Source organism: Pongo pygmaeus, chromosome X (genome assembly GCF_028885625.2).
Source record: "Pongo pygmaeus isolate AG05252 chromosome X, NHGRI_mPonPyg2-v2.0_pri, whole genome shotgun sequence".
Classification (NCBI taxonomy): domain Eukaryota; kingdom Metazoa; phylum Chordata; class Mammalia; order Primates; family Hominidae; genus Pongo; species Pongo pygmaeus.
The window spans coordinates 48,855,601-48,879,865 of NC_072396.2; the positions used below are offsets into that span (position 1 = coordinate 48,855,601).

The 24,265-nt window shown below is 43.2% G+C and overlaps 2 protein-coding genes across 2 annotated transcripts in view; one reads left to right on the forward strand and one right to left on the reverse strand.

Annotated features, from left to right (window-relative positions):
- Positions 1–282: 282 nt before the first annotated feature.
- The window catches only part of LOC129025033 (putative protein SSX6), a 66,059-nt gene continuing 42,076 nt past the window's right edge, over positions 283–24,265 (forward strand). The window contains exon 1 of the mRNA XM_054472480.1: positions 283–395. The gene's annotated coding sequence lies outside the window, so the exon portion shown is untranslated. The remainder of the gene's footprint in view (positions 396–24,265) is intronic.
- Positions 6,483–19,753, reverse strand: ZNF630 (zinc finger protein 630). Its single transcript, XM_063660496.1, is given in 6 exon segments — positions 6,483–8,366; positions 8,601–8,682; positions 8,684–8,697; positions 8,971–9,097; positions 14,936–15,125; positions 19,349–19,753. Coding segments are annotated over 5 exon segments (1,974 nt in total). The 5' UTR covers positions 14,951–15,125; positions 19,349–19,753; the 3' UTR covers positions 6,483–6,630.

Sequence of the window (24,265 nt, forward strand, 5' to 3'; positions counted from 1 at the left end):
GGCCAGTAATTTCTTTTTTGAGGAGCTCGGCTCTTAAGACGTAAGTCTGCTGAAGCTCCCAGCCGAATAAAGCCCCCTCACTTCTTTAACCCGGTGTCTGAGGAGTTTTGTCTGTGGCTCATCCTGCTACATTTCTTGGTTCTCCGACCGGGAATCAGGTGATTAATGGATGGTCAAGGCAGCCCCTTAGGCGGCTTAGTCCTGCCCTGTGGAGCATCTCTGCGGGAGACTCTGGCCAGCACGAGCAAGGCGGATCCTGAGAGTGCTCCCGGGTAGGCATTTGGCCCGTGGAAGGCCTCATTAGAGCTGTGCACGGCAGGCCCCCGTGGAAGATCAACGCAGTGGCTGAATACCAGGAGAGAACTGGCGCTTGAAGTCCAGACATCTGGAATATGGTAGGACCGGTCCTGGGAACTTGCCCACTCCATTTGAGTAAAAGTGTGGCCTGATCACCCACGGCGTGCCTTTATTGGCACTTTAGTTTTAGTTTTGATTTTGACTCGACTTGAATTGCTTGATGAACAGGCATGCCTTTAATGACACTTTAGCTTTAGTTTTAATTTTAATTTAGTGTAAATTAGACAAGTGACCTTTTACCCTTTCCTTCTTGTAGTGTAAATGTTTTGTCTCAAGGGAAAATGGGTCAGACACAAAGTAAGCCCATTCCGCTAAGGACTATGTTAAAAATTTCAAGAAAAGATTTAATAAAGACTATAAAGTTACTATGACACCAAAGAAAGAGAGCTTTGTTTAAGATGAATTGGTCAGCATTAGGAGCAGGTTAGCCAGCAGAAAGAAGCCTAGACAGGTCTCTTGTTTCAAAGGCGTGGCACAAAGTAACTAGAAAGCCAGGACACATAGACCAGTTCCAATATATAGACACTTAGTTACAGTTAGTACTAGACCCCCACAGTGGCTAAGAAGGCAGGCAGCAGCAGTGCTAGCAGCAAAGAGACAGATAGCCAAGGAAAGATCCCACTCCACCCGCTGAAATAAATCAATTCCTAAAGTTCTGTCCGACCCAACACCAGAAGACCCATGGCAGGAGATGGCACCAGTGATCCCAGTGGTGCCTTCCCCTTGCCAGAGAGCAAGGCTCCCCACTCCTGAGCCCACAGCATTTGTGGGCACACACACATCTAGGCCACCCAAGGTAGACACACACACCTCTAGGCCGGAAGGCAAACACACCTCTAGGCCACCCAAGGTAGGCAAGAGAGGATGTGAAGCCTCAGGAGAAACCCCTCCCTTGGCAGCTCATTTATGACCCAAATAATAATAATAATAATAATAATAATAATAATATCAACCTCTAACCTAAACTACTTTTGTTATCTGTAAATTCCAGACGTTGTATAAGAAAGCATTGTAAAACTTTCTGTTCTGTTAGCTGATGCCTGTAGCCCCCAGTCATGTTCTCCATGCTTGCCTGATCTATCAGGACCCTTTCACGTGGACCCTTCAGAGTTGTAAGCCCTTAAAAAGGCCAGTAATTTCTTTTTCGAGGAGCTCGGTTCTTAAGACATAAGTCTGCCAAAGCTCCCGGCCAAATAAAGTCTCCTTCCTTCTTTAACCCAGTGTCTGAAGAGTTTTGTCTGTGGCTCATCCTGCTACATTACAACTTCTGTAGTTTCTGGATTTTTAAAATGTTTACCTTTTTGTTACATCTGGAATTTATTTCATGTATGGTATGAAATAGGTAGAAGGCCCAGTGGGTAAGGCTCCAACTATCTATTTTTTTCTGATGGCTACTCAGTATTGAATAATCTATCTTTCTTCCAGGTACATGAAATGTCACTGTGTTAGTCCGTTCTCACACTGCTATGAAGAAATACCCAAGATTGGGTCGTTTATAAAGGAAAGAGGTTCAATTGACTCTGCAGCGCTGGGGAGGCCTCAGGAAACTTACAATCATGGCAGAAGGGAAAGCAAATGCATTCTTCTTTGCACGGCAGCAGCAAGGAGGAGTGCAGCGTGGAGGTAACTGCCCCCATGATTCAATTACCTCCTACCAGGTCCCTCCCACGACACATGGGGATTATGTGAACTACACTTCAAGATGAGATTTGGATGGGAACACAGCCAAACCATATCAGTCACTTATGTTTGTAAATTCTCACTTGTATTTGGTTCTCTTTCTGGTCTCTATTCTCTTTCAATGATTACTCTGCTAATGACATTTATAAAGGGAAGAGGTTCAATTGACTCTGCAGTGCTAATGGCAGAGTAGTCATTCCCTAACAGCCTCAGAAAAATCTAGCCCTTCCAACACCTTGATTTTAGACTTCTGGCCTCCAGAACTGTGAGATAATACACTTCTATCTTTTAAACAACTCAGTCTGTGGTACTTTATTATGGCAGCCCTAGCAAACAAGCACATCTTCTTTTGTTACTTTAAATGTGTACTTTTTTTTTTTGAGACATAGTCTCACTCTGTCACCCAGGCTGGAGTGCAATGGTGCAATCATGGCTCACTGCAGCCTTGACTTCCCAGGTTCAAGCAATCCTCCTACCTCAGCCTCCTGAGTAGCTAGGACTACAAGTGCATACCACCAGGCCTGGCTAATTTTTTTATTTTTCATAGAGATGGGGTCTCATTATGTTATCCAGTCTGATCTTGAACTCCTGGCCTCAAGTCATCCTCTCACCTTGGCCTCCCAAAGTGCTGGGATTACAAGTGTGAGCCACCACACCCAGCCTATACTAAACAGTCTATGTCTAATAACTTCTATATCTGAAGTTGTATAGGTTTGACTGTTGTTTCTTATGAATCTTGCTAATAGTGTTTTGTGTCTTGTTATCTTGTGTGCACTATGATTTTTTACACTGTGGGTTCCTATATTTTGAAATTTTATCTGTGGGTTGAAAGGTGGCTTACACCAAAGTGGATTTATGTTTACTTCTCTCAGGCATCTTGGGTCACTATAACCTGGGACCATTTCAAGTAAATCCTTTATTTGTTTTGCTGATACACTGGAGATGTGACTTGAGACTGTGAAGAAGCATGACAGCAGCTATTCCTCTGGCTCAGGGCTTTTGTACTTGCTATTCCCTCTGCCTGGCATGACCTACTTCAAATCCTCCTTTACTTCCTTTGGATCTCTGCTCAAATGGCACCCTATTATTGAGACCTTCTCTGCCCACCCCACATCCACAGGTGATTCCTTGTTCCCTATCTTGATTTACTTTCATTCATCACCAGAGGATGAATACTTATACACACAGACACACACATGCACACAACAAAAACGTATAACTATCTATATATCACCTTTTTATTACCCATGTCCCCACAAAGCAGGAACTATTTTTTCTGCTTTGTTCACTGTAGAATACTCAAAATAGGCCCGGCGCAGTGGCTCACACCTGTAATCCCAGCACTTTGGGAGGCAGAGGTGGGTGGATCACAAGGTCAGGAGATCGAGACCATCCTGGCCAACATGGTGAAACCCCGTCTCTACTAAAATACAAAAAAATTAGCCAGGCATGGTGGCGTTCACCCATAGTCCCAGCTACGCAGCAGGCTGAGGCAGGAAAATCACCTGAACCCAGGAGGCAGAGGTTGAGATGAGCCGAGATCGTGCCACTGCACTCCAGCCTGGCGACAGCGAGAGACTCCGTCTCAAAAAACAAAACAAAACAAAACTCAATAGGGTCTGCCATGCAGTACATGCTTAACAAAGGTTTGCTGAACATGAAAAAACAATGGCTGGCTGGGCACAGTGGCTCACGCCTGTAATCCCAGCACTCTGGGAGGCCAAGGTGGGTAGATCAGGAGGTCAGGAGATCGAGACCATCCTAACACGGTGAAAGCCCATTTCTACTAAAAATACAAAAAAAATTAGCCAGGCATGGTGGTGGGCGCCTGTAGTCCCAGCTACTCAGGAGGCTGAGGCAAGAGAATGGTGTGAACCCGGGATGCAGAGCTTCCAGTGAGCTGAGATCGTGCCGCTGCACTCCAGCCTGGGTGACAGAGCAAGACTCCGTCTCAAAAACAAGCAAACAAACAAACAAAAAAACAATGTCCATCCACACTCTGAGAGATTTTTAGGAAATTCTTCACTGTTCCTGTGGCTTGCTGCAAAGCACTGACTTCACAGGAAATCAGACTGCAGACGCTCGGCCACAGCAACCTCAACAAAACAGACACTGCACTGTCTGAGTCTGCTCAGGCTGCTATAACAAAGATACCATAAACTGAGCAACTTATAAACAACAGAAATTTCTTTATTACAATTCTAGAGGCTGACAAATCCAATATCAAGGTGCCAGCAGATTTGGTGTCTTTGGCGAGGGCCCATTTATCATTGATGGCATCTCCTTGCTGTATCCTCACATGGTGGAAGGGGCCAACAAGCTCCATCAGGCCTCTAGTATTAGGTCACTAATCCCATTCATGAGGGCAGAACCCTTGAGATCAAATCACCTCCCAAAGGCCCCACCTTCTAATATCATCACTTTGGTAACTAGGTTTCAAAATATGAATTTTGGGAGTACACAAATGCATCCACTTTTGCTACCCCTTCACTTTGAGAGTATCTGCCAAACCAAGATTACTGAAGCTGCAATTCTCAAGAACATGTCCTGCTCAAGGTGGGTAAAGACTGCTGACATAAATCTGGGAACAAAAATGGCTTCAATTTCAGTGAAAGAATGAGCTTGAAATAAAGCCACCTCTGCCCAAGGGACTGTGCTATGGTTTGAATGTGTCCCTTCCAAAATTCAGATGCTGTCAATGTGCTAGTATTGAGATGGGCCTTTAAGAGGTGATTGGGTCACACGGGCTGCTCCCTCATTAATGGATTAATGCCCTTTTAAAAGAAGAAGATTCATGAAATGTTCAGTTAGCTCACTAGCTTATTAGCTTGCCTTTCTGCCTTCTGCCATGTGAGGACGTGGCAAGAAGGCCTTCACCAGCCCAAATGCTAGTGTCTTGATCTTGGACTTCCCACCCTCCACAATAGTAGGAAATAAACTTCTATGCTTCATAAACCAATCTCAGGCATTCTGTTGTAGAGGTACAAAGCGAACTGAGATAAACGATAAGGGAATCATCCATCTAAAATCTTGGCACTAAGTGGAAAGGTAAAAATGCCCTCTGAACATTTATAGCCACTGGCCTGCCATCATGCTTCTTTGCAGCTTAAACTGTCACCTTCCAGGTATTATGGGTTATCAAGATTAAGGATATCAGGATTATGCTTAGCTTCCTGAAAACCCTTTGGGAGACTCCCTCTCTTTGTTATACCCTGGAACAAAAGTAACACATCTAAAACAGTACAAATGAAATCAGGACCACATGATGAAGGGTCAAAAGACAATAAAGCAATGAAAACAGGATGCACAACAGGAAATATGCTGGGAGTCCTAAGACCAAATAGATTTGTTATACCGACAAACAAAATTGGGCTGAGCAATAGGATTTACCTACTGAAAAACAGAATACTCTCAGATTGGACCACAATGTCTAAAGTAGTTCTCAGATTAAGATACATAATCCAAATATACCTATAATAAACCAGAAAGAGTGAGATTAATTGAATTATACATTAAACTAAAGAAGTTAGAAAAAGAAAAAAAATTAAAAGCAGATGGAAGGATTTTAGTGAAATAAAAGCGTAAATGAATAATTAGAAAATAGAAAAATGGCAAAAATGCATGAACTGCAACACAGATGAGGGAGAGTAAAAGAAATAAAATATTAGCATTCATTTACCTAATTGAGGGAAAAAATCACAAATACACTCTATGAGAACTATGTTGGAGAAATAACCACAGATATAAAGGAAATTAATCATGAGACTACTTTACCCAAAATTATGCAAATATATTAAGAACCTTGAGGAAATACATGATTTTAAAAAATTACAAGGAGTCCATATTTCTACATCTATATATCGATATATCAATATCTCAATCTAAATGCATATATAGGCCAGCTGCTGTGGCTCATGCCTGTAATCCCAGCACTTTGGGAAGCCTAGGTGGGTGGATCACCTGAGGTCAGGAGTTCGAGACCAGCCTTGCCAACATGGTGAAACCCCATCTCTACTAAAAATACAAAAATTAGCCAGGCCTGGTGGTGCATGCCTATAATCCCAGCTACTCGAGAGGGTGAGGCGGGACAATCGCTCAAACCTAGGAGGTGGAGGTTGCAGTGAGCCAAGATCACGCCACTGCACTCCAGCCTGGGTAACAGAGCGAGACTCCATCTCAAAATAAATAAATACATAAATGCATATATAATCTAAACAGAAAAATATGATGGAAGAAATAGAGAAAGATGACAAAGAGATACCCTTCAAATAATGCACCATGCCCAAATAAATTCACAAGAGAATTCTATAAAGCATTTAAGGACCAAACAACACCAAAGTAGTGCTAATTCTTCCAGATACATTTATTCTGTGAAGGGGGCTGAGATAGTTTGAGGGTGAGCAAATTGATTCCATATTTGTGGTGTTGAAAATATTCTGAGGGCCTACGCAGATCATTCTGTGGAAGGGTAATCATATATACTGAGGAACATATGAGTCTATTCTACAGTTGAGAAGTTGTCGCTATTTCTGTTCAATGTGAGTTTTCCCATGCACAATGAGGACTGACTTCTGGGAATAGGCCTTCCCACAATCAGCACATATACAAGGTGTCTTTCCTATATGGATTCTGATGCCCGGTAAAGTATACATGCTGGCAGAAGGCCTTCCCACAGTCACTGCATCTGGAGGGTTTCTCCCCAGTGTGTCTTCTCTGATATGTAATCATCTGTGATTTCCAGAAAAAAGTCATCCCAGACTCAGCACATTCAGGGGTTTTCTCCCTAGGATGAGTTTTCTGATGTATAATGAGTAGAGACTTTCCACAGAAGGCCTTTCCACATTCACTACATTCATAGGGTTTCTCTCCAGTATGACCTCTCTGATGTAGAATGAGATGTGACTTCAGGGAAAAGGCCCTCCCACACTCAGTACACTCATAGGTTTTCTCCCCTGTGTGAACTCTCTGATGAATAATGAGGGGTGATTTCTGGGAGAAGGTTTTGCCACATTCACCACACTGATAAGGTTTCTCCCCTGTATGAATTCTCTGGTGTATGATAAGAGGTGATTTCTGAGAGAAGGATTTTCCACATTCAGTACACACATAAGGTTTCTCTCCAGTATGAAATCTTTGATGGCCAGTGAGGTGTGACTTCTGGGAAAAGGCCTTCCCACAGTCAGTACACACATAAGGTTTTTCTCCTGTATGAATTCTTTGATGTCCTATGAGGTGGGACTGTTGGCAGAAAGTTTTCCCACATTCACCACACTTATAGGGCTTCTCTCCAGTATGCGTTCTCTGATGTATAATGAGCTGTGTTTTCCGAGGGAAGGTCTTCCCACATTCAGCACACTCATAGGGCTTCTCCCCAGTATGAGTTATCCGGTGTATAAAAAGGTGGGACGTCTCACAGAAGGCTTTCCCGCATTCACTGCATTCAAAGGGCTTCTCTCTGGTATGAACTGTCTGATGTATAATTAGATGTGACTTCTGGGAGAAAGCTTTTGGACACTCAAAACACTCATAAGGTTTCTCTCCACTATGGACTCTCTAATGAACAGTGAAAGGTGACTTCTGGGAGAATGCTCTTCCACACTCAGTACATTCATAGGGTTTCTCCCCGGTGTGAATCCTCTGATGCACAATGAGGTGTGATTTCTCACTGAAGGCTTTCCTACAATCTGCTCATACATATGGTTTCTCTCCAGTATGAATTCTTTGATGTATAATGAGCTGTGACTTCTTGATAAAGCCTTTCCCACACATACTACAAACATTGGGTTTCTCTCTGGCTTGAAATTTCTTATACTGAACATGGGCTTGCTTATGACTGAGAATTTTTTCACATTGACTATCTCCATAGGGCTCCATTCCAGTATGAATGAAGCCTTCCTTCTCAGGCACAGAACAGGAAGCATTATACCTAGGTGGTCTCCCACATCTAAATCTCTTAGTGGGGTTCTTTCTTGCATAGCTCCTGTTATAATTTAGTAAGTCTGAATTAGACTTCAAGCTATTTTCACATGAATCAAACTTATGGAATTTTTGACTTGAAGGAGCAAGGTCTGTGCACCAATTGAACATTTTCCCAAATGCACTATACTTGGAACCCGTCTCATCAGTCAACGTTTCATGACTGATGACTGTGACCTGCCTCAAAACTCTGTCTTGATTTCCTTGATATCTATGCATCTGATTATCAATATGCCAGATTTTTAAAACAGAGTACAATGAATTATCCTTTGGGGCTCTTTCTAGTATCTCCCTTTGAAATAAAAGTTCTCCAGAAATGATCTCCTGGGAAGATTCAAGGCCTTTCACTCTGTCTGAAGGAAGAAGAGAGAGGCAAAATCAAATACACACACACACACACACACACACACACACACACACACACACACCAGTTGGCAACGAACAGAGGTACTAGGAAGGTGGCTGTTGTAGAATGAATGTTATAAAGGAGGTCTGATAAATTTTAAGGAAGAAAAAAGGTAATGGATGTCAGAGATGTCAAGGAAGAAGAAGATGCCCTCTTGACCATCTACCCAATTCTCACTTACCTGGGTAGGTCCACCTTGACAACTCACTCTCTATGATCCATGGGTCCTTTCCATGTTCCAACTTAAAGATTACATCTGGTTTTAATACCTGAACACCCTGTTAAGAGAAAATTGTAGTGGCTTTGGCCTTGGCAGCTCAGAAATTCATGAAGAGAAGTACTTGCAGGGGACTCCCAGCAAAGTTGGATCCTTAACTCACACCATAACACAAAAATAAATTCTAGATATAACAAAAGTATAAACATGAAAAACCAAAACTATAAAAGAACACACTCTATTAAAGGAATATCATAAAGGTCATGGTATTGACAGCTCTAAAGGAAGGATGAAGAGGATTTGATTCATTGGTACACAGGGAATCTGCCCTTACCCATGGAGACCAGGTGATTATAGGTCTCCAGCATCACATCCCTATGCAGGGTCTTCTGAGCAGGATTCAACTGCTGCCACTCTTCCTGGGTGAAGTCCACAGCCACATCCTCAAATGTCACTGGTTCCTATAACAGCACATTCCTGTGGAATCTACTCGTTCTGGTCATTTTTACCATAGCAGTACATGTAGGATGCCTACTTTGTTTGCACTTTGCCCAGCATACTTTATGAGAGAAACAATGTAAAACCCTGCCATTAGCAACAATAGTTAGTGGAACAGAACAGACAGTCTAGAAATAGATACAAATAAAAATGGGAAATTTAATATATAATAAAGATAGCATTTTAAACAGGTATGGAAAACAGATTATTCAAAACTGGAGAGCTATCAGGAAAAAAAGTAACTGGATTCCCTACCTCACACTATATACAAAAATAAATTCATGACACAAATTTAAATGAAAAAAGAGAAACTATAAAATAAAGACAGGAGCAGTTTTAAAAAATAATCTTTGAGTGGAGAAGACTCTTCTAAGCATGCCCTAAAACCCAGATGCCACAAATGAAAACACTGATAAATGTGACTACTTTATGTATTACATGGCAAAACATATCAAACAAACTCAAAGGATATGACTAACTAGGGAAAAAATATACACAAAACAGATAGGATGGACAAAGAGTTAATTTCCTCCATGTATAGAGAGAGCTCCTACAAAGCAAGAAGAAAAAGACCAATAACTTTTTAAAAAATGGTTGGTATGGTTTGACTCTGTTTCCCCACCCAAATCTCATTTTGAATTGCAATCCCCACTTGTCAAGTGAAGGAGGTGATTGAATCATGGAGGCAGTTTCCCCATGCTGTTCTCGTAATAGTGAGTGAGTTCTCACAAGATCTAATGGTATTATAAGCGTCTGGCATTTCCCTTGCTGGCACTTCTCTCTCCTGCCACCATGTGAAGAAGGTCCTTGCTTCCCCTTCCACCATGATTGTAAGTTTCCTGAGGCCTCCCCACCCCCGTGGAACTGTGAGTCAAATCTCTTTCCTTTATAAATTACCCAGTCTTGGGTATTTCTTTATAGTGACATGAGAACAGACTAATACGATGGTCAAGGGACATGACCATCATTTCACAGAAAAGAAAATGCAAATGTTTTTTAAACATGTAAAAAGATGCTCAACTTCACTCACATGAAGATAAATGCAAACTAAGACAAGACACCATTTTTCCCTTACATATTATCAAAGATGGGCATTTGATAAGTCACTGGTCAAATGCTATGACTAGGGATAAGTCACAGTGACTTAGGGTAAGTTAGTGAAGATGTCAAGAAACAGGTATACTCAAATTGTCTGTGGTGTACGGTATATTTTGAAGGCAATTAATTTGGCAATATCTATCAAAATTTATAATGTACACATCCTCTGACTCGCAATTTGGTTTCTAGAAGTTATTCTACATAAACATTCACATATGTGAGTAAATGACATGTGTGAAGACACTGCTTTACAGTACTATTTAAACAGCAAAATAATGGAAACCACCTCATGGGAGATTGGATGAATAAATAATGCTACAATCTCCATAAGGGAATACTATATGCAATTATAAAAAGCAACAAAGAAGGGGCCAGATGTGGTGGCTCACGCCTGTAATCTCAGCCCTTGGAGACGTGGGGGCAGGAGTTCGAGACCAGCCTGGCCAACATGGCGAAACCCTGTCTCTACTAAAAATACAAAAATTAGCCGAGCATGGTGGTGCATGCCTGTAGTCCCAGCTACTCAGGCAGCTGAGGCAGGAGAATTGCTTGAACCCAGGAGACGGAGGATGCAGTGAGCCAAGATTGTGCCACTGCACTCAAGCCTGGTGACAGACTGAGACTTTGTCTCAAAAACAAACAAACAAACCAACAACCAGCCTGGGCAACATGGCAAAACCCTGTCTCTACAAAAAATTAGCCGGGTATAGTGGCACACACCTATAGTCCCAGCTACTAGGGAGGCTGAGGTGAGAGGATTACCTGAGCCTGGGAGGTCAAGGCTGCAGTGAGGCAAGATAGTGCCACTGCACTATAGCCTGGGCAACTGGAGTGAAACCCTGTCTCAAAAAGAAAGAAAGAAGAAAGAAAGAAAGAAAGAAAGAAAAGAAAGAAAGAAAGAAAGAAAGAAAGGAAGAAAGAAGGAAAGGAAGAAAGAAAGAAAGAAAGAGAAAGAAAGAAAGAAGGAAAGAAAGGAAAGAAAGGAAAAAAGGAAAGAAAGGAAAGAAAGGCAGGCAGGCAGGCAGGCAACAAGGAAGATCTATATTAATTGATATGCCACAATATCTAAGATATACTGTTAAGTGAAAATAAACATTCATTCACTCAGCAAGCAGTTATTGAGTACCTAGTGAATACCAAGCAGTATTCTAGGAACTGGGGATACAGCAGGAAAAAAAACCTGGCAAAAATACCTTCCCTGCAGGAGTTTATATTCTAGTGAGGGGAGACAGACAAAAAGGTTGAGAGAAAAATCACTATCTGGCCAAAAAAAAAAAAAAAGTTTGCAACGTGCACTTCAAAATCACTCATACACAAAAAGCTCCTGGGAAATCATAAGCAAAGACAAGGAAAGAGGGATTCACAGAGAAATACAATATGGAAAATAAATATGTGAAAAGATGCTGAAGCTTATTTAATCCCTATAGAAAAGCAAATGAAAATGAGATATAATGCTTAATCATAAAAAGAACAAGAATGAAAAATACAGATGATGGCTAATGGTGGCAGGAGGGAGGGGGAACCTTGGGAAACAGGTGGGCTTTCTTGCAATTTGTGGCCACATGTTCAGCTGATTACATAATATCAAAATACAATTTGAGCTGGGCAGGGTGGCTCATGCCTGTAATCCCAGCACTTTGGGAGGCCAAGGTGGGCAGATCACCTGAGGTCAGGAGCTCGAGACCAGCCTGCCCAACATGGTGAAACCCAGTCTCTACTAAAAATACAAAAATTAGCCAGGCGTGGTGGCAGGCAGCTGTAATCCCTGCTACTTGGGAAGCTGAGGCATGAGAATCACTTGAACCTGGGAGGTGGAGGTTACAGTGAGCTGAGATCACACTGCTGCACTCCAACCTGGGGGACAGAGTGAGACTCTGTCTCAAAAAATATATATATATACGATTTGAAAAAATCTTTAAATTTATAAGCATGTGTGCCTCTGACCTAGCACACTCATGTCTAAGAATGTGGCCTACACAAATACTTCACAAATATAAAAAGATGTCTTTATATGGTTGTTTTATTTGTGACTTCACTGCTTGAGAGTTCTGGTTAGGTCATGTACTAACTGTGTGATCTCTGTGCCTCATTTTCTTCATCCGAAAAATGGGAATAACAATGGTACCTAGCACAGAGGGTTCCTGGGTGAATTAAATAAGTTAATTCCATGATATTTTATAATAGCAGTGCCTGGCACATGATAAGCACTGGGTAAATGGTAGCTATGATTCTTGTTCTTATTATTACTATTGTATATAAAAGAAAAACTACAAATAACTTTTTTACAGTCCATCAACAAGGTTCTGGTATCCTGCAAACATTAAATGGACATTTAATGGACATTAATTTGACAATGTAGATCAGTAGACAATGTAGATCAGGACATAGCAAACTATAGCCTGCAGGCCAAATTTAGTCCATCATGTGTTTTTCAATGGCCCACAAGCTAAACTGGTTTTACACATTTTCTTTTGAGACAGTCTTGCTCTATCACCCAAGCTGGAGTACAGTGAACAGTCTTGATTCACTGCAACCTCCTCCTCCCAGGCTCAAGTGATTCTCCTACATCAGCCTCCTGAGTAGCTGGGACCACAGGTGCATGCCACCATGCCCAGTTAATTTTTGTATTTTTTTGTAGAGATGGGGTTTCGTCATGTTGCCCAGGCTGGTCTAGAACTCCTGAGCTCAAGCAATCCACCCACCTTGGCCTCTCAAAGTGCTGGGATTATAGGCGTGAACAGCTAGCTGTATCTGGTCTGGTTTTTACATTTTTAATGATTGAAAAAAAAGTCAAAAGAAGAATAATATTTTATGACACATGAAAATTATATGAAATCCAACCTTCAGCGTCCATAAATAAAGTGTTATTGAATCACAGCCAGGCTCATTGGTTTACATATTGTCGATAGCTGCTTTCTACCTAAAACAGCAGATTTGAATAGTTGCAACAGGGGCCATATGGCCCAGTTGCAACAGGGGCCATATGGCCCACAAAGCCTCAGATACTTTGATCTGTCCCTCTACAGAAAAAGTTTGCTGACCCCTGACTTAGAGGAACTGGACAAATTACTTGAAAATTACAATTTACCAAACCAGACATAAAAAGAAATAGAAAATCTGAATGGCAGTATATCTTTTAAATAAATTGAATATATAATTTAAAACCTTCCCACAAAGAAAACGCCATACCCTGATGGCTTCACTGGGGAGCTCTTCCAAACATTTAAGAAGGAAATAGGCTGGGCACGGTGGCTCATGCCTGTAATCCCAACACTTTGGGAGGCCGAGGTGGGTGGATCACCTGAGGCCAGGAATTCGAGACCAGCCTGCCCAACATGGTGAAACCCCATCTCTACTAAAAATACAAAAGTTAGCTGGGCGTGGTGGCGGGCACCTGTAATCCCAGCTACTTGGGAGACTGAGGCAGGAGAATCGCTTGAACCTGGGAGGCGGAGGTTGCAATGAGCAGATATCGTGCCATTGCATTCCAGCCTGGGTGACAAGAGTGAAACTCCATCTCAAAAAAAAAAAATTTAAGAAGGAAATAATACCAATATTACCCAAATTTTCCCAGAGAATATAAAGAGAATACTTTCCAACATGAGGCCAACGTAACATGATGCCAAAATGTGACAGAAACAATACAAGAAAGTAAAATTACAGGCCCTTATGTCTTATGAACATAGTAGTATAAACCCTAAACAAAATATTAACAAGGGATTGGCTAGATCATGATGATGATGACGATAGGAGTAGGTGGGGATAAAAGATAGATAAAACAAGCTTGGCTATCAGTTGATAATATTTCCAGATGGGTAATTACAAAAGGGTTCACTAAAATCTCTACTTTCGTATATATTTTATATTAGGCAAGAAAAGAAAGTAGCAGAACAGAATAGAAACAGTGTGTGTATTTTTTGTGTGTGGTAAAGAAAAAATACGTGACAATAATGAGATCACTTTCACACATTTACACATCCATCTACACACATAGATGGAGTTATAAATGCATAAAGAAAAGTGATCCTCCTCAAACCAGATAATCCTAGTTATGTCAGGGAAGGAGGAAGAAGTGAGATTGGAGATATTTCACTTCCTTTTTTTTTTAAACTATATTGTTTACATTCTTTGCCCCATGTATAGATTACCTTTTCAGGGAGGAAAAAAACAGACTAAAATTGGAAGAGCAGAGAAGGAACTGCCTTGAGTTGGGTTGAGACACCACAAACTCTGAGATGACAGCAAAGGAGCCATGGAAAACAAGGAAACTATCCCACTCTCCAAGCCCCTGCCAGAGAACTTTAATTAAAAACAGTCTCTTTAGAACAACTACTGACAATACCACCCTGAACTGAAAACCACTGACCTTCAGGAAAACTCAGTAATAAAATTCCTTAGAGTAAAGTCCCAGAAATCTTGACTTGCTAAGGAGCTGGACTGATTTCTTTTTGTGGAGAATGCAAATCACATAATTGATCCTGTTATGTTACCCTTTTCACTAAAGCTGCCAGTCAAAGTGTTTTGCTTATAGTCAAAATGTTTAGCTAAGTTTCTATGAAGTAAGGCCAGGTGATCTGTGTATCTTCACAGCAATTTTGCCTGTTGATCATCTATTCTCTTTAAATTTCTCTAATCCTTATTTTCAACTAATTGCCCTTTCTCATTTTGTTGTGGGAAAACCAAGTGGCAAACAAATAACTTACCTGGGACTCAATCATTTTCTGTTTCTCTTTGGAAAGCAGTTGGGGGCGGGGTGGGGTGCAGAAGAGTCTTCGGAGATCAAGCTGAGTTAACCACTCTTCAATAGCTGGATGTGACAATGTGTTGCTTGTTAATTCATTGATGACTTGTGTTTCTCATCTGACTCGGTAATTCTATTTCCGGAACTTCGTCCTAAGGTAATAATCATGGATACGTGCAGATATTTAACCACAGAAACCTTCAACACAGTTTTGTCTTTAACATCATATTATTGAAAATAACATAAATGCCCAGCACTAAAGACTGCTGGAAAGGCAGGCAGCCCTTAAAAGCAATACTCGAGATAATTAAAAGAGGCTCAGGAAACACTGCCAGCAAATGTAAAGTATGGTCTTGTCTGGGTCTTTACTTGAATAGACAAAAGAAATTTTTGAGATAATCATGAAAGTTTGAACCCTGACTAGATATTTGATAACATTAAGGAATTTAACCATTGATTATCTGAAGATATTATTGTTAACTATTTTACCTTAGGGTAACAGCATCAACCTTTAAGGCCTTATCTTTTACATAATGAAGCATGTATGGATGAAAAGATATGTCTTGGATTTGTTTCAAAATAATAAAGACTACACATGTAAAAAGTCATTGAATTGCATACAGGCCGGGTGCAGTGGGCCAGCACTTTGGAAGGCCAAGGCAGGTGGATTGCCTGAGCTCAGGAATTGGCCATGTTGACCAGCCTGGGCAACATGGCGAACCCCATCTCTACTAAAAAAATACAAAAATCAGCCAGGCGTGGTGGTGCATGCTTGTAATCCCAGCATGTTGGGAGGTGGAGGTGGGCAAATTGCTTGAGCCCAGGAGTTCGAGACCAGCCTGGGCAACATAGAGAGGCCCATCTGTACAAAAAATTAGCCTGGCGTGGTGGCACACACCTGTAATCCCAGCACTTTGGGAGGCTGAGGTGGGCAGATGGCTTGAGCCCAGGAGTTCGAGACCAACCTGGCCAACATGGCAAAATTCGCCTCTACTAAAAATACAAAAATTAGCCAGGCATAGTGGTGGGCGCCTGTAATCCCAGCTACTAGGGAGACTGAGACATGAGAATCACTTGAACCCAGGAGGTGGCGTTTGCAGTGAGCCGAGATTGAGCCACTGCACTTCAGCCTGGGCAACGAGCGAGTGAGGAAAGAGGAAAGAAAGGCAAGAAAGGCAGGAAGGAAGGCAGGCAGGAGGGAAGGTAGGAAGGAAGGCAGGAAGAAAGGGAGGGAGAGAGGGAGGAAGAAGGAAGGAAGGAAGGAAAAGAAAAGAAAGGAGGGAGGGAGAGACGAAGGAAGGAAGGAAGGAAGGGAGGGAGGGAGGAAGGGCATTCTGGGAGGAAGAAGTGAGGGGGTGGCCTAGATGAGGACTTGGCAAACTTTTTCTGTAAAAGGGTCATATGGTAAATGTTTTCGATTTTGTGGGTTCTGTGGTCTCTGCTGTAACTACTCAGCCCTGCCATTGCAGGTTGAAAGTAGCCCTAGACAATACATAACTAAAGGTGCTCACTGGCTGTGTTCCAATTAAACATCATTTTTGGGCACTAACATTTGAATTTTATATCATTTTCATGGGTCACAAAATATTCTCCCTTTGATTTTTTTCCAATGATAAAAAGTGTGAAAAAACCATTTCTTAGCTCATGGCTGTTTTTTTTTTAAAAAGCAGCATGTTAGATTTGGCCCACTGCCCAGTTTTCCAGCCCCTGGTCTAGATAAAACAAGATGGGCCATGAGTTGATGACTGACGAGACTGGGTGGTGGGCATAATGGGGGTCCATCATACAATTCCCTCTATTTTTGTGGATGCTTGAAAATTTCCATAAGAAAGGTTTATATTTAAGTATTACCATAGAAATAAACTAAGTCGTACTATGGAAATTAAGTTAACGGCATGGAAACATCACTGTAAAATGAAGAAGAGGCAGAACACAACAATGTGTTCCTAATTGCTTAATAACAGAATAACAGGCCAGGGGTGGTGGCTCACACCTGTCATCCCAGTATTTTGGGAGGCCAAGGCAGGAGGATTGCTTGAGTCCAGGAGTTCGAGGCCAGCCTGAGCAACATAGTGATACCTTGTTTCTACAAAAAATAAAATTAGCCGGGCGTGGTGGTGAACACCTGTAGTCCTGGCTACTTGGCAGGCTGAGGCAGGAGAGTCACTTGAAGCCGGGAGGTGGAGGTTGCAGTGTGCTGAGATCACTCCATTGCACTCCAGCCTGGGCAACAGAGCGAGATCCTGTCAAAGAAAAAAAAAAGAGGAAAAGAAAAGAAAACAAAAGAAAAAATACCATGTAGATCACACATTCTCACTGGGGGTGATACTGCCCCCAAGGGGACAAAAATTAGTTCTTGGAGGCAAAACAAAAACAAAAACAAAAACAAAAACAAAACAAAACAAAATACAAAAAAAACTTCTTAGATATTACAATGGTTTGTGACCCTCCAAAGCAACCCTAGCTGACAAAACCTTATTCCTTGGTATTTAATTTCCTTCACCAGATTTTGATATTACATGAGCAGCAGTAACCTTGAGTTCAAGGAAGATCCATGAAATATATACAAAATCAGTGCTACAAAACTATGGCGAATAGGTAACATTCAGGTATTAACTCACTTCTCATCCAAAGCCTCACAGGGTAGGCCCTGCTATTATCCTCATTTCGCAGTGGGAAACTGATGCCTAGAGAGGTTTCATGAGTTGTCTAAGATCACACTGCCAGTGATTTAGAGCGAGGTGGGAGAACAAAAAGAACTCCCAAGCTGTCCTGGCACTAAGATTTTCAGGCAACACCCTTTGCTTCTGGATGCCCTAAAAAATTAGTTATCCTCCTAAATTCCACAGGACATTGTCTGTTTTGTTTTTGTTTTTGTTTTTGTTTTTTTTTGAGATGGAGTCTCGCTCTGTCGCCCAGGCTATTCAACATGAGGGCTAAAGCTTCCCATCAATATTTGTGGAGGAGACTTTTTTTTCTTTTCTTTTCTTTTTTTTTTTTGAGACGGAGTCTCACTCTGTTGTCCAGGCTGGAGTGCTGGAGTGCAGTGGCGCGATCTCAGCTCACTGCAAGCTCCGCCTCCCTGGTTCGTGCCATTCTCCTGCCTCAGCCTCCCCAGTAGCTGGGACTACAGGCACCCACCACCACGCCCAGCTGATTTTTTTGTATTTTTAGTAGAGACGGGGTTTCACCGTGTTAGCCAGGATGGTCTCGATTTCCTGACCTCGTGATCCGCCCGCCTCGGCCTCCCAAAGTGCTGAGATTATAGGTGTGAGCCACCACGCCCGGCCAATATTGTCTGCTTTTTAACCGAAGAATGTACTTTACAGTTTGAAATTAACTGAAAATCTTCATTAAAATGAAAAGAGAAGTCAAAACCTGGAAGGAGATATTTGCAAAACACATACCACTACTAAAGGAGTGGTATCAGAATATATACAAACAATTTCTGGCCGGGCACGATGGCTCACGCCTGTAATCCCAGCACTTTGGGAGGCCGAGGTGGGTGTATCACCTGAAGTCAAGAGTTCGGAACCAGCCTGGCCAACATGGTGAAATCCCGTCTCTACTACAAATACAAAAAAATTAGCCAGGCATGGTGGCGGGCGCCTGTAATTCCAGCTACTGGGGAGGCTGAGGTAGGATAATTGCTGGAACCCGGGAGGCGGAGGTTGCAGTGAACCATGATTTCTCCACTGCAATCCAGCCTAGGCGACAGAACGAGACCTCGTCTCAAAAAAAAAAATTCCTACAAATCATTAAGAAAAGGGCAGAGAGTCCAACAGAAAAATGAACAAAAGACAGGCCCCTCACAAAAGAAGATCTACAAGTGATGAATCAATATAAGAAAATGTTCTCAAACTTATTGGTCATGAGGGAAATACAAATCAAACCACCGAGTCGGACTCCTCCATCGGAATGTGGACACCACAGGGGCAGAGATTTTTGTTTATTCATGCACATATGATTGATCTGAAAGAGCCACCCATCATGGACCCCACAGAATGTCAACATTGACCCCACACACTCCCATTCTTGTCCCCATAGACCCTCATCCCTCACCCCAGATCCCCCTATCCATTCAATCCACGGACCAGCATCCCTCACCCTACAGACCACCCATCACTCACCCCAGACTCCCTTCACCCATCCCATAGAAGCCCCATCACTCACCCTTACAGACATCATCAAACACCGCACAGATCCCCCATCACCCCACAAACTCCCATTCACGTAACCCACATACTGTTACCCCTGGTCCCACAGACTCCCTTATCACTGTTCTCCATGTCACTCAATCCCCTCCTTAGGCCCTCCACTTGTCTCCATCCGTCACTGATCACATAGACCCGCAGCATTCAGCCAGGCCCCTCACCCCGGCTCTGCTCTGAAGCCGGGCTTGGCTCCCCTCCTGCCCAAATGCATTCAACATCCCCCGAAAGGCCATTTCCCTTCCAGTCCTCCCGGAGAGATGTCAGGGTGACGAGGGAGCTTATCTTTCGCTGGCTCCGAAACAGCCGCGAAGCCGAGCTCTACCAAAATGGCGTCATTCCTCCAGCGCCAGGACCTCTGTCACTGGCCGTGGTCTCGCACTGCTTCTGGAGGCTCCCATTCCAGCCAGAGGAGAGGTGCGTTTGGGGGCCCGGGGGAGTCCTCGTGATATCTCCGAGTTTGGGTATTCGGAATTGATCCTACGAAAACAGTGTGAGGCTTGGAAGGGCCGCGACTGTCTGGGTGAGTGGGCGTTCCCGGTCACCAGAAGAGGCATGGCCTGAGCAAAGGCGTGGCGACATGGCAGGGTGGGAAGCGGGGAAAGTGGGAAGGCCGGACAGAGCATCCCCCCGGGAGATTCCTCTGCAGAAGCGAATTCCTAAAACGTCTGGAGAAAGAAAAGAGACTTTTGACATCATGCAGCCTTTCAGGGGGCTCACACATATCTGCCCACCTCTCCCCACCTGGCCTCGGCTCCCTGCCGCCTTCCTATTGTTCCTCCTTGGCGTCAGGACCCGCCCCCATCTGTCACTCACTGCCCACTGATCCTCCAATGGCTCTTTTGAACACGGAAGGGCCCACCTTCGCCTGTCATTTATAGCCTAGACTTCTGCCTGCCTTAGTTCAAGTAGGCTCATATGGCCTTTTGCAGCCCGTATCAAAACTAAAAGAGTTCATAGAGTCAGAGGTTCGAGGTAAAACCTAAGGGACATTGGTTTTAGAAGACTTAACAAAGGGCTGGATTGGAAGTCAGCCCAGAACAGGATTGCAGAGTTAACAAAGGTTCATGTTCTATACAAAACAGGAACTCTGATGGTTGCAATAGTTAGGAAAGTCCTAGGATTCAAGACCTCTATCAGGGTGTATGGATGGAGAAAACATTAACAAATTACCCTGCTTGAAGATCAAATCAGAGGGGCATTGGTGGTGCAATAGTAACCCAATTCCAAAGTTATTTCAGAGAGGCCTTAAATGGAAGGTTAACTTAAACCCAAGTCTGAGCCAAGACCAGAGACCCATTAAAGGTGATGTGGTTAACAGAGGCCCAGAATTCGCAGCCTGTACCAAAAGGGTAATGATGGTAGAAGAATTAATCAAGGTCTGACTTCAAATTCAAACCAAATGGCATTCATGATAAAAATGTTAACTGAGGGCCGGGCACAGTGGCTCACACTTGTAATCTCAGCACTTTGGGAGGCCAAGGTGGGAGGATCACTTGAGGCCAGGAATTAGAGACCAGCCTGGCCAACATGGCAAAACCCTATCTCTACTAAAAATACAAAAATTAGCCAGGTGTGGTGGCACATGCCTGTAGTCCCAGCTACTTGGGAGGCTGAGGCATGAGAATCGCTTGAACCTGGGAGGTGGAGGTTGCAGTGGGCCAAGACCGTGACACTGCACTCCAGCCTGGGCGACAGACAAAACTCAGTCTCAAAAAACAAAAATAAGAAAAAAATGTTAACTGAGGGCCGGGCACAGTGGCTGACACCTGTAATCCCAGGACTTTGGGAGGCTGAGGCAGGAGGATCATGTGAACCCAGGAGATCAAGACCAGCCTGGGCAACATAGTGAGACTCCATCTCTATAAAAATAAATGTTAACTGAGAGCTGGGGTTGGTGGATACAGGAGAAGGGGCACAAGTAGCTAAGAAGTTAGTACAGCTTTGATTTTCTGTACATACCAAAGGATCATAGATGGAGAGGACTCAACTGAGGCCTGCAGTCAGTGTAAAGATCTGAGGGATGCAGAGCGTAGTGGCTCACTCCTGTAATCCCAGCATTCTGGGAGGTTGAGGCGGGCAGATCACTTGAAGCCAGGACTCAGCATGGCCAACATGGCGAAAACCTGTCTCTACTAAAAATACGAAAATTACCCAGACGTGGTGGTGCATGCCTGTAATTCCAGCTGCTTGGGTGGCTGAGGCATGAGAATCACTAGAACCTGGGAGGCGGAGGTTGCAGTGAGCAAGAACTGAGGGGCAGTAATGGGGAAACAGTTAACAGACATGCAAAAAGATTCACATGTAAATTGCCCTGGTGATGGAAAAGTGAACAGAACCTCAAGCTTAACACACAGACCCAGGATTGTTAATTTTCCACCCTCAAAGCCCTGAATTCTCTCTCTAGATCCAAACCCGTTAATAGTGGAATGGATAACAGATTCCCCAGTTCAAGGTAAAATTAAGGGTTGATTTAGGTTGGAAGAGTTAATAGAAGCCCAGGTTGGAGAGCACAGATAAGAGACTTTGATGGTGGAATTGCTAACAACAGCTGGGGTTTGAGGTGAGGTCAGAGGGATAGGGGTGGTGGAAGAGTTAAGAAGGACATGGTTTGAGTATAGACCAGATGGGCATCAATGGTGGGGTATTTCAAAGATGCCTGTATTTATTTCCTATTGCTGCTATAGCAAATTATCACAGACTTACTTGCTCAAAACAACACAAATTTATTATCTTACAGTCCTACAGGTCAGAAATATGATATGGGTTTCACTGGGCACTCCCTACAGAGACTCTAGGAGAAACTCCATTTATTTGCTTTATCTAGCCTCTGCTAGAAGCCACCTGTATTCCTTGACTCATGGTCCCTTCCTCCATCTTCAAAGCTGACAGTGTAGCATCTTCACATCACTCTCTGATGATAACCTGCTTCCATCATCACATCTCCTTCTCTAACTCAAACCCTTCTCCTTCCCTGTTTTATGTGTATATATATATATATATATATATATATATATATATATATATATATATATATGGAGAGAGAGAGACAGAGAGAGACAGACAGGATCTTGCTCTGTCACCCAGGCTGGAGTGCTGTGGTGTGATCAGACACTGTAACCTTTAACTTCGGGGCTCAAGCGATTCTCTCACCTCTGCCTCTGGAGTAGCTAGGACTACAGGCACACGCCACCATGCCCCGCTAATTTTTTAACTTTTCTTTTTTTTTTTAGACGGAGTTTTGCTCTGTCGCCCAGGCTGGAGTGCAGTGGCGCAATCTCGGCTCACTGCAAGCTCTGCCTCCCGGGTTCACACCATTCTCCTGCCTGAGCCTCCTGAGTAGCTGGGACTACAGGTGCCCGCCTCAACGTCCAGCTAATTTTTTGTATTTTTAGTAGAGACGGGGTTTCACCATGTTAGCCAGGATGGTCTTGATCTCCTGACCTCGTGATCCGCCCACCTCAGCCTCCCAAAGTGCTGAGATTACAGGCATGAACCACCACGCCTGGCCATTTTTTAACTTTTGGTAGAGACAGGGTCTTGCTAGGTTGCCCAGGCTGGACTCCAACTCCTGGCCTCAAGCAATCCTCCCAACTCAGCCTCCCAAAGCACTCCCTCCCTCTTATAAGGACCCTTGATTACATTGGGCCCATCTAGATAATCCAGGAAAATCTCATCTTAAAATTCTTAATCACATCCGCAAAGTTCCTTTTGCCATGTAAGGTAACATATTCACAGGTTCTAGGGGTTGGGAGAGGGATATTTTTGGGGGACTATTAATCTGTCTACCACAATGCCCAATGTTTAAGTCAAACCAGAGGGCCAATGGGGGTGGAAGATTTGATTGAAGCATAGGGTATTAACAAGAGAAACGATCAATGGTTTGAATCAGATTTAAGTTCACATAGGATGGGCCTAGATGAGGGGTCCAGGCTGTTATGTCAGAATTGCATCAAGGGCCTGAGTTCAAAGTTAAAGGAAATTCCAAGTCAAAGTTCAAATTTCAAAGGAAATTGATGGAATCTCAACAGAGATCCTGAGCTCTGGATCAAAGCCCCAGGAGCACTGGTGGTTAAAAAAAAAAATGTTAACAGAGGCCCAGGTTTAAGATCTACAATATAGACACATTGATAGTGGAATAATTAACAGGTTTGAGGTTAAAACTGAGGGTCGGCTGGGTGCAGTGGCTCATGCCTGTAATCCCAACACTTTGGAAGGCCGAGGTGGGCAGATGACAAGGTCAAGAGATCGAGACCATCCTGGCCAACACGCTAAAATCCCGTCTCTACTAAAAACACAAAAATTAGCTGGGCATGGTGGTGTGCTCCTGTAGTCCCAGCTACTCGGGAGGCTGAGGCAGGAGAATTGCTTGAACCCGGGAGGCAGAGGTTGCAGTGAGCCGAGATCGTGCCACTGCACTCCCACCTGGTGACAGAGTGAGACTCCGTCTCAAAAAACAAAACAAAACAAAACAAAAAATCTGAGGGTCATTGATGATTAAAGACTTAATAGGGCTGGGTGCAGTGGCTCACACCTGTAATCCCAGCACTTTGGGAGGCTGAAGCAGGAGGATCTCTTGAGCCCAGGAGTTCAAGACCAACCTGGGCAACATAGCAAGAACTCATCTCTACAAAAAAAAAAAAAAAAAAATAGTTAGCTGGGTGCAGTGGTACATGCCTGTAATCTCAGCTACTCCAGAAACTGAGGCAGGAGGATCACTTGAGCCCAGGACTTCGAGGCTGCAGTAGGCTATGATTGTGCTACTGCACTTCAGCCTGGGTGACAGAGCAAGACCCCCCCCAAAAAAATTTAACAGCCAGCCAGGTTCAATGTCAAAAAATAGGAACATTAATGCTAAAATCTATAACTGAGCTCTAGGTTTAATATATAAATCAGAGTGGGAAAACTAATGGTGTTAAGAAACCTGGATTTAATTCACAGATCCGAAGAGGCATTGATGGAGGAAAAATAAAAAGAAGTCAGGTTTGGTTTTCATGCTAGAAATGAGTTGATGATGAAATAGTTAACAGAGACACCCCAACAAGTGGGGCATTGGGGTGGAAGCATTAACAGAAGTAGGC